The 9951-nt window shown below is 31.5% G+C and overlaps 1 protein-coding gene across 3 annotated transcripts; it reads right to left on the reverse strand.

The window, feature by feature from the left end:
* Positions 1 to 289: 289 nt before the first annotated feature.
* LOC105130563 (NAC domain-containing protein 7-like) lies at positions 290 to 4646 on the reverse strand. Of its 3 annotated transcripts, none has more exons than XM_011033136.1 (7): positions 4569 to 4646; positions 4195 to 4226; positions 2674 to 2903; positions 1951 to 2174; positions 1679 to 1843; positions 1129 to 1456; positions 290 to 934 (listed from the first exon to the last, which is right to left on the reverse strand). In XM_011033136.1, the coding sequence occupies exons 2-7, from the start codon at positions 4212 to 4214 to the stop codon at positions 657 to 659; spliced, it is 1245 nt and encodes a 414-aa protein (XP_011031438.1). In that variant the 5' UTR covers positions 4215 to 4226; positions 4569 to 4646; the 3' UTR covers positions 290 to 656. The 3 variants fall into 3 exon arrangements, with proteins under 3 accessions (XP_011031438.1, XP_011031430.1, XP_011031445.1); XM_011033128.1 differs by having other exon boundaries at positions 1951 to 2177; positions 4569 to 4645; XM_011033143.1 differs by having other exon boundaries at positions 1951 to 2177; positions 2674 to 2889; positions 4193 to 4226; positions 4569 to 4645.
* Between the last annotated feature and the right edge of the window lie 5305 nt (positions 4647 to 9951).

Below are 9951 nucleotides of genomic sequence, written 5' to 3' on the forward strand. Positions count from 1 at the left end.
TTTTTTTGACCAAGATCTTTTAAAAAAATTTAAAATAAAACATGTGTATATTAATTGCAAGATATATAATTGAATAATACATACTGCATTATATCACTCTTCGAGAATACGGTACAAAATTTTAAGTTTTTTAATTAAAAATTAGTTTTTATATAATTTAAAATTATTTTTTTAAAAAATAAAAAAATATTATTTTTATATATTTTAAACCATAATCATTTACACAATTTTAAAAAAATATTAAAAATAATTTCTGATAAAAAAATCAAGGCCTTCCGCAACGCTACCATTGCTGAAAACAGCAGTTTTATTATATTACAAAAATCACAGGAATAATTCACAAATACAAGCTTACATGAGGGAAATGCACAGGATTCTTGGATCCTTGCAGGCAACAGAACAATCAGTTTCCTATCTTTTTCCATCAGTGTCCGCTTGCAAATCCTGACCGACTCAAATACCACCACCTATGTATACCTGTTATCCTTAAAATCTAAAGTCCATTGATCATTTGAAAAGACAAATACCTGACGACCTAACTATACCAGCTTCTGTCGATGACCTGGTAATTTTAGGATGCACTATGCAAACAAGAATCGTTAATTTACGCGCTAAGATAATTTGATTTTATACAAATGCTCAATGAAAAACTGATATCAGAAGAAGAAGTAAAATGGAACGAAGCACAGATACTTCTTCTTGGACTTTTTCCTTCTGCGCCTAGCAGCCTTCTCCTCTTCATCTGGAGATGCAACATGGCCACCTGATGATGCACCTACAGCATGAAAATTTGATGATGGACCCTCACCCCAGCGATTTGCACCTTGATTGCTGACTGCTGGTTGAATATCTAAATCTCTATGACCATTTCCATGCATGGACGAATCAGTTTCAACAGCATGTGGCTTGCCTCCTTCAATGCTGATATATGATCCTGTTGATAAACCATAAAAACAGTCTAAGCCTCCTCACATTCAAAACTTAAAAAGGTAGATGCATGAACTAGTTTGTTTTTTTCAATTGAATTTTTCAATTTGAAGATTATGTGCATTTCCCATGAAAGCACAGAATAGTGCAGAGACGAGCAGCAGGAGTACACAGGAGCGGGGAAATTGATAATTGACATACCCTGAGAAGCTGGAAGCACAACCACCTCAGCTGGTCTGGGAGATGCAGTGACACTAAGCTTGCAGTCCTTATCCTTTTGTGCCAGGGCCTGGTTACTTTCAGACTCAAGGTCTCGCAACAAAGCAATTGAGTCAAAGTATTCATCCGATGACATGGTCATGCAACTCGAATTATCTGAACTAGAAGAGCGTGATGCTGGATTATCAAGATCCAGCAGTTCCAGGTAGTCACCTCTGGAAAAACAATCAATTTCAGGCAGATTTGCAACCGGGAGATTTGGCGGTCTTCCTGTTGCAACCATGTTTTCAGTTTCATCATCCTTGTTCACCTAAAAAAGCATTAGAATTCAGCACAAGAGGAGACCAGTATACGGAGGAAACACTAGCATGAATGGACATTCACACATTTTGCTCTACGATCCAATGTAACCATAAGAGAGCAATCCCTCAACGAGGACTCTGTTACAAGTCCAAGCAACCAGTCTAAAAGGAAACATGAAAATCAAAATCACAAAGCAGAAGTTAAACAAAGGCCACAATCAAGGTCACACCTCAGGATTGCTCAAGGAACCATGGCTTGTATCAGCAAGAGTCCCTGGACCAATTGATTGTGTAAGGTCAATGCGGGTATCACTGTGGGGGCTAGCAATCAGTTGATTTTCATGGTCTAGAGCTTGTTCACCACCCAGAAATACTCTGCATAATGATCTGGCTTCCTGCAAAATGTCCAACCAAACTGGCAGTTGACTGGCAGGTTGGGAGGAGAGAATAAAATACAAATGTTATTTAATGAGAGGAGAGGGTTGCATATTCTATTAAGTACCTTGGCCTTTCTTTTTTCACTATGTTCCTTCTGAGTTATCCAGTATTCCTGCATCAACCAGTCAGTTTTACGCTCATGAGGCACTTGGCCTTCAAAAAACTCGAGTGTAGTTCTCCAGCCAGTGATGGCAGAATTCGAGAACAGCTTACAGGCCTCCCCTTTGACCTTCCAGAATCCAAGTCCTGTATCATCATTCTCCTTGACACGAAGCAAGTACCAAATGTCTTCTGCATAAGCATCTTCATCAGCTATACTATTGCAGTGTCAATCACACCCTAGCATGTTACTTTTGGCATGCAAACCTAGCATGTTATGGCTAATACACAAGATCCAGTAGACAATGCCCAATAATGCATAATATCCAGTAAATGAATGAAAATTGACATGCTCGATTAAAAGAGATCATAAACCACAAATCGGTGACATACAGTGGCTTGTTTAGCAGATAACTGTAATGACATTTTTCATATCATTAAATCCAATACATGGAGCCATTAGTCATGGCTACAGAAATGAGCCTTGATTAAAAATGGAATAGACATTCTATTCAATCAGGATAACATAAGTCTGATTAGGCCACAACATTGGATGATGATTTGTCAAGAGGGAAGACAAAGATGATGGATTGTTCAGACCATGATGCTACATTGCAAAATGCACAGTAATGTTGAATAATTCAAACCATTAAATCCTACCACCTTTTTGAAGAATAATTACTCTTACCTGGTAGATTTGATGGTGAATAGATGTAAGGATTGACATCAGTAATCACATTTCCTGGGAGAGGGGATCCACTATTAAGTCTATACAAAAACATAAAGAGCTCCTCATCTCTACAATGAAAATCAATATCTGCAACCGGAGAAGAAGCTGGAGGGCACATAGTGGCTGAATCCAAAGGGAAGCAAACAGCACAGGGATCAAAATACCTCTCTGCACCTATTGTAGTAGCAAAAAAAAAAAAAAAGAAGGGAAGCAGTGAGTTATGAACTATCAAGTTGCAGATCAGTCATAGTCAACGAATGAAAGGGATGAATCACACAAATAGGAAACCCAATGATAATTCAGTACATAAGTTCAATTCACATTAATGGAAGTGCATGTCTATCAACTTTTAACATAGTTCATTTTATTTATCATCATTCAACTAGACAAGAATGATACAGGCTAAAACGAGCAGCAGCAAAAGATCAAATAAAACCAAATACCCCCCCCCTCTCCCCGGCAGAAAAGGAAGTCTCAAATGCCAAATAGAAAACTAATTAACACTCTCAGTTCACAAGGAGAAGAATACACAAAGATTCAGGTGGGATAAACATTTATAAAGGGTAGAAATATGAGCAGAACTCTCAGATCTTCATTGGTCGGATTGGTGATAAGAATGTTGGCAGAAGGACCAACAATATATTACATGATGCTTGTGTTTCAAAACCAGTGATGCGAGGAAAAATAGGAAATTGTATTATAAACATTGAAATGCGAGAACCACACAGGCCAGAGGCAGAGATCAATTCCACCATACAAATGAGTTCCAAGCTAGGTGAGATTGTCCTTTTTCCTACAATAAGTCATGTTCCAGCCAAACTTTCTATGAGTTGTTATGGAACTAAATCCTGTTTCTTTACAAGAGGAAACACCTCAGTGATTTAACTTCCATGTTCTTTGCTCCTACTATCCCAGTCCGAATCTGATCACTCTTTTTATACAGATGCATCCATAAGTCCAGGTACCAAGTTATTTAAGAAATAACCATGGTTTTCTAACCCTAATCTGATCAACATGAAAGACCAAATAAACCCTCGAAACAAAAATATGGTCACCATAACAATAAATATGAAGCATGATCAATAAAACGAAAAAACAAAGGAAACAGAATAACAGGGAACAAAAACTTTCTAAGCTCTTATATGATATAATTTTAAAAATGGAAACAACTCAATCGTTTTCATAGAATCGAAATTCACAACCAAATTTAAAGAAAATTTATTCCTTGGCAAAAGCAAGATTATCAAAACTTTCTATTCAAAACATACGAAAACCAGAGCCTCCTTCACCCAGCACCAGTGAAACTTTTGAATTCCAGGACACATAGCAGCAGGAGCTACATAACTTTTACATTATTTTCTAATCAATCAAACAAATGGTTTGCTAAAGCAATTGCCAGATTTGCAACAGGAAACGATCAGCATAGCTGAGCCAGAAATAATAATAACAACAGTATTAATAAGGGTCAAAAAATTACCTGGAATTGCTTGCAAGAGCATCCAGCGGTGAATCTGAATCACAAAATCAAAAACCCAAGATCACGTTCAAAGAAAACGAAGTTCTCGACAAACAATCAAGAATCATGTCTCAGTTTCCAAGAAGAAAAAAGGATCAGCCAAAGCAAAAAATGTCATTTCCACTCAATCCATTCGCTTTGTTAACATAAACCCTTTTGCTTTAAAGCAACAAAGTTTCTTTTCGTTTCCTTTCTCTCTCCCCCACTTCCCATCAACCAAAAAAACGATAAATTAAATCTTTAAAAATAACAAAAAGTACCAGAATAAGCAAGAATTATGATATTCAATGAAGATACAGTACAGAAACCTATACGTTTGGATGATCAGAGTTCTAACCTTTTAGGACCAGAGTCACTACACGGTTCCTTCTTAGCTACTCAACCAGTTCCAGCAACCGAGCAGAGTGGTGGTGGGGTATTTGTAGGCCAGTACAAGTGGTAACACTGTTAGTTAACCATGGTTAATTACTTGCCGCGCACACAGTTAGCGGTTTTGGTTTCTTTGTCTTAATATTATGGTTTTTGAGTCATCTGGCCACTAAGAAATAACCACAAGGTATTTCGTCATTGCCTTAGCTCATGCACCTCTAATTTGTAAACCCTACCGTGGTCCTTTCTTGGAAGTTTCTTTCTTGGATAAACTATACCTTACCCCCTGTAATTTCACTATATTTCATTTTAGCGTGGTATAGTTTAAAGTTTATGATACATGTCTTCCTTTAAATTATTACATGCTAATAATATTTAAAAAAAGCCTTGTACAACTAAAAAAAAAATCCAAAATCATCCCTTTTGCCCTTGAAATAACTCTTAATAGTGTTATCATTTCTTCAGCTACATATCTTATGTAGGCATACTTTTTATATGACAAGAAACAAAGCAACAATATAAGATAATTGAAAATATCTAAAATCCCATTTAATGTGATAATACTTTTTTGTAAAATAAAATTATTTTTTGGTAGAATACTGTCACACGTAAATGAGATTTTATATATTTTCAACTATTTTGTATTGTAACTATATTCTAGCCACAAAAAAGTATGCCAATATGCGATTTTTTTTTTGTAAAATAGTATTATTTTTCGTAGAATACTGTCACACGTGTATGATGTTTTAAGAGATAATAAGAAAATAAATAATAAAAAATAATCATACTGGATATGCAATCCTTCATGTCCATTTTCTTATTATTCCCTTTTAAGCTTGCCTTTTTCTAGTGCCCTCGTGTTCTGTACGAGCTTGCTTTTGCTTCTTTTTGTTTAGCAGCGTACGTCTGGATACTATTATATTACGGGTACAAGATATAAAGATAGTTCAGAGAAATATGATATTTTTATGTTTTTTTAATTATAAAAATTTATTTTACAACTGTCTTAGATACATTTATTTCTATATACTCACCTCTAACCCTGCAACCAAAATATATTTATTTATTTATTTATTCTGTTTCAGGACAGAAACTAACTTAAGACAACCTCGTGTCTTCTATCAATCCACTTTGTCTTGTAAGAAAACATAAGAAAAGGGTGACATTGAGACTTTTGGAAAACTATAGAGTCTATATTGAAAAACTCTGATCTTTAGGAACGTTAACAGAAATAGCTTATCCTTCATTCTTCAACTCGCGATACATTGACTAGGCACTGCCCTCGTCCAAAACAAGAGAAAATTTAGGAGCTTGGAACAACATGACCCATGTTCTGGGGGCACAAGGAACACCAAGTTGAAATGTTAAACGTTGTTTTACTTCAAAGTAGATAAACTGGATATGTTGTCGAGTTGTTATTTAGATCATCAATTAAATATTATAAATCTTATAATTATAGAAAACTTATCTAGTTTTTAATTTTAAAGTTTTAATAAATTAATTGATTTACATATAAATTAATCCAAACATTTATGATTAAAAAAAACTTGTTTTTTTATATTTTAAAAGTATTTTAAAGATATACACATAAATTAATCCAAACATTTATGGTTAAAAAAAACTTGTTTTTGTTTTTTTATATTTTAAAAGTCTTTTAAAAAATAATTTTTTTATTTAAATTAATATTTTTTTGATTTTTTCTAATATAAATATAAAAAATAATTTTTAAAAAATAAAAAAAATTATATTCAAACAGAAAATATTTTAAAAAACTACACCTTCGAGCTCCCGTAAACTTTCCACAAACCAGCTTCGTGTTCAGACAAATCGTGTTTTAAATATGTTTTCTTGGGATCTTTGAAAGGATCAACAAACAAATCAAAGCACCTGCGGGACTTGTTCTTTAGCTAGTTTTATATGGGTTGGTCAATAAAAGAAGAGGAGAATAAAGGGAGATTTAGCTAGTTGTCGTATGCCCGCCACCTGCTTCCCTCGAGATGAGATGGCTGAGAAGGGGAAATTATAGCCTAAAGCGATTCGAGAAATCCAAAATATCAGTCAAACTGTCGAGCACTGCCCGATAGTGTTACGTGCGTACTGGGGTTAGTTTTCGCTGTCCAAGTTATCCATATTATTGTGAGACCTGGTTTCTTTAATTTGTTGCAGTAAATTAACTCTTATGTTATTTAATTAATTTCTATATATTAAATGACAATAAAATTATATATTTATGAGTTTAATGAGATTTTTATTATATAAATACAGGGTTTTGGTCTTTAAATTCCCGTAGATTTTCAGCTATAAAAATATATCCTTAAATCTTGAATGTGTTAAAACCTGGAAGCATCAAAATCTTAAAACAAAAAATATGCGAGCGTTTTTTATTAATGACATGAAATATATTTTAATCTATTTATCTTCTCATGTAAAATCTAAATATAAATTATTTTGGAAACATGTTTGATTTTATCAAATTTAATAATTAATATCATAGTATATAATAATACCCTTTTCTTGGTATCCATATTGATATATTTACATGAAAAAAATTTGGCTCAAACTAATTAATTAATCTACTTAATTATATTTGTCATGAAAGTTTTAGTAGTTAATTAATTTTTTTTCCATCTTATTTTATATGCTTTTAAAATCTCAAAAACAACCTGATTCCAAATTGAATTAATAATTAACTTGATTTTATTTATGGCTTTAAAGTTTGGTTTGTGGTAGAATGAGTTTCAATCATTGCCATGAATATAGTACCCAGTAGCAAATAAAATAATTGTTGTTAACATGGTTTAGGTAGAGTTGATTATTTTTGGTTTATTTTGATTTTTATAAAAAAAATAATCAAATTATTCTTTTTTAAAAAAACCCCAAACTAAACTAGAATCAGTTCAAATTGACCGGTTTTGATTTGATTATTTTAGAATAAAAACTGATTTAAACTACTTTAACTCAATTTTTTTGTTTTGGCTCTGTTTTTTTTTGTTTGGCTTGGTTTTGACTCTGTTTTGATTTGATTATTTTAGAATAAAAATCGATTTAAACCACTTTAACTCAATTTTTTTTGTTTTGGCTCTGTTTTTTCTGGTTTGGCTTGGTTTTGACTATGTATTTTTGAGCTTGGCTAAGTTTATTTTTTTCAATTCCAGACTTATAAAACTGAATTGGTCGATTTTTTAAAAATTTTAATTAGTTTAATTAATTTTTTTATGGTTTGATTTTTCAATTTTTTTTTTCTAATTTTCTCAAATTTTTAGTTTTTTTCTCACCTCTAAATGTTGAAAACTATTTGTGTCATAAATGAATATTTTAGGGTTTTTATTTCATGGGTTGTTTTGATATTTAGTATGACTATAAATCATTATAAAAACTTATTTATTATTTATAATCACTCAATGACTGGGTTATCCGTTTTATTTTCCTTTAGGCAATGCGATTTTAATTCACATGACTCACTTTGATTTTTGTGTTGTTTATTTTCATGACTTTATTTTTGTTTTATTTAGTTTTTTTTTGTGACTTTTTAAAGGTAACACATTATTTTATGTTATATAAAATTATACATTAACTTGATGTCGAGTGATCTATATAGCTTTAAATAGTTAGGGATTAACCACGGCATACTTAATTAAATAAAATTATATACCATTCCATGTTAATATTACATACATAATGATAGACATTAATTATAGTTATTTTCACTGGATATAATAAATGCTATCCCACGTGATTTTTTCACCATGTTTATATAATTGATCAAAATAAAATATTAAATTATTTCTATAATATACCCACGAGAATTGTATATTAATTACATAATTTGATAATTTTATTATAAGGTTTGGGATAAAATATCAAACTATTCTCTTAATATATACTCACAAAAATATAAATTAAGTATATAATTTGATAATTCTATCATACAGTATACTCTAACATGCTTGAATTAAAAACTGAGTTCACTTGTAATTTTTATGTTACTGCATTCAATTTTAGCATGAATTACATTGGCAAAATATAAAATTTTATTTATTCCTTAATTCCAACATAAACACGTAGTTTAAATTTTATTTTTGCAATTTTATAGCCTGTTAATTTATCTTATAACTCGTGTGATATTCTCAATCTAAATGGTGATAATTATAAAGCATAACAGGAAAGAATTCTCTTGCATCTGGGGTAAACGAACATAGATCATGCAATTAGAAAATACAAACCACTTATAGTTATTAATATCAACACTTTGTTGTGTTTCTACAAGTAATGAAAGCGATCTAATCATCCTAGTATGATGTTTATAAAAACAAAAATATTCATTAGCATACACGATTTGGTTGATCAACATAAAAATGTTTGCAATTTGCTGAAAGCAATTAATGGTTAATTCGTCACTTCATATAAAATATTAGCAAGCAGCTCCAGCATGAAATTCTCGTATGAGAGGTTCATTAGTATAGGAAGTATATAAATATATCATCCAAATAAGGGACATCATGGCTCGATCTAGTTTGAGGTGTCAAAATTCTTATTTGTAGCACTATATCTTGAATACTTCCTCGCAATAATAATTTTTTTTTTTTAAAAAAATTCATATTACATATATAAAGATAAATGATCAATTAATGAACTCATGCGATGTATAATGAAAAAAAAATATAATGAAACCAAGAAAAAACACAACACTTGCATACAGAGCAAAAGACAAAACTCAAGCCATGTTGCAATCTGTACTGAATTTCAGGTTGGATATGGATACTAGTTTGTCCAAATTAAAATTTGATCTAAACCCAATTCATAAATAAACTAACAATCTTAAAATTTTAAAAAAATCAAATGCATATCGAGCCAATTACATGCTAAATAATTCTAAATTATAGTATTTAGTTTTAAGTTGCATACATTCAAAACTTTATCAGGTCAAGTTTGAGCATAAAAATTCTATATTCATCGCAGTTCAATTCGAGGTTTAATTAATTATTTATAGTTTGAATTTGAGTTCAAATATGAATATTGCAAATATTAATTAATAATTATTTATTGCCATTTCTATCCAAAACCTTCTACATTCTAAGTTAAATAAAAATAATATTAACTTGATAAAATTCAACTGGTCGACTTGGATTTTTAAATGTCCAGTTCAATGAATTAAATTCAAGGACTTTTTTTTAAAAAATAAAACAATATAAATATAATTAGAATAATTGATCAAAGTTGATAACCCCGAGTCAGGTCATCTAACTAGGCACACGAGTCAAACGCCTCATTGAAAGCCCACGCAAACGTTGTTGGGCCTGAAGTAATCTTGCATCTTAATGAGCGCAGACCTGATATGATACCCGAAGCTG

The sequence above is a fragment of the Populus euphratica genome, unplaced genomic scaffold (genome assembly GCF_000495115.2).
Source record: "Populus euphratica unplaced genomic scaffold, PopEup_1.0 scaffold2.1, whole genome shotgun sequence".
Classification (NCBI taxonomy): domain Eukaryota; kingdom Viridiplantae; phylum Streptophyta; class Magnoliopsida; order Malpighiales; family Salicaceae; genus Populus; species Populus euphratica.

Bases quoted from the DNA above. Each gene is read 5' to 3' on its own strand.
- LOC105130563 (XM_011033128.1), bottom strand. From the start codon at position 4,214: ATGCTCTTGCAAGCAATTCC. The intron at 1,844-1,950 runs GTACTTAATAGA...GACATTTTGCAG, and splicing joins GTGAAAAAAGAAAGGCCAAG to GAAGCCAGATCATTATGCAG. The intron at 1,457-1,678 runs GTGTGACCTTGA...ATGCTTTTTTAG, and splicing joins GTTCCTTGAGCAATCCTGAG to GTGAACAAGGATGATGAAAC.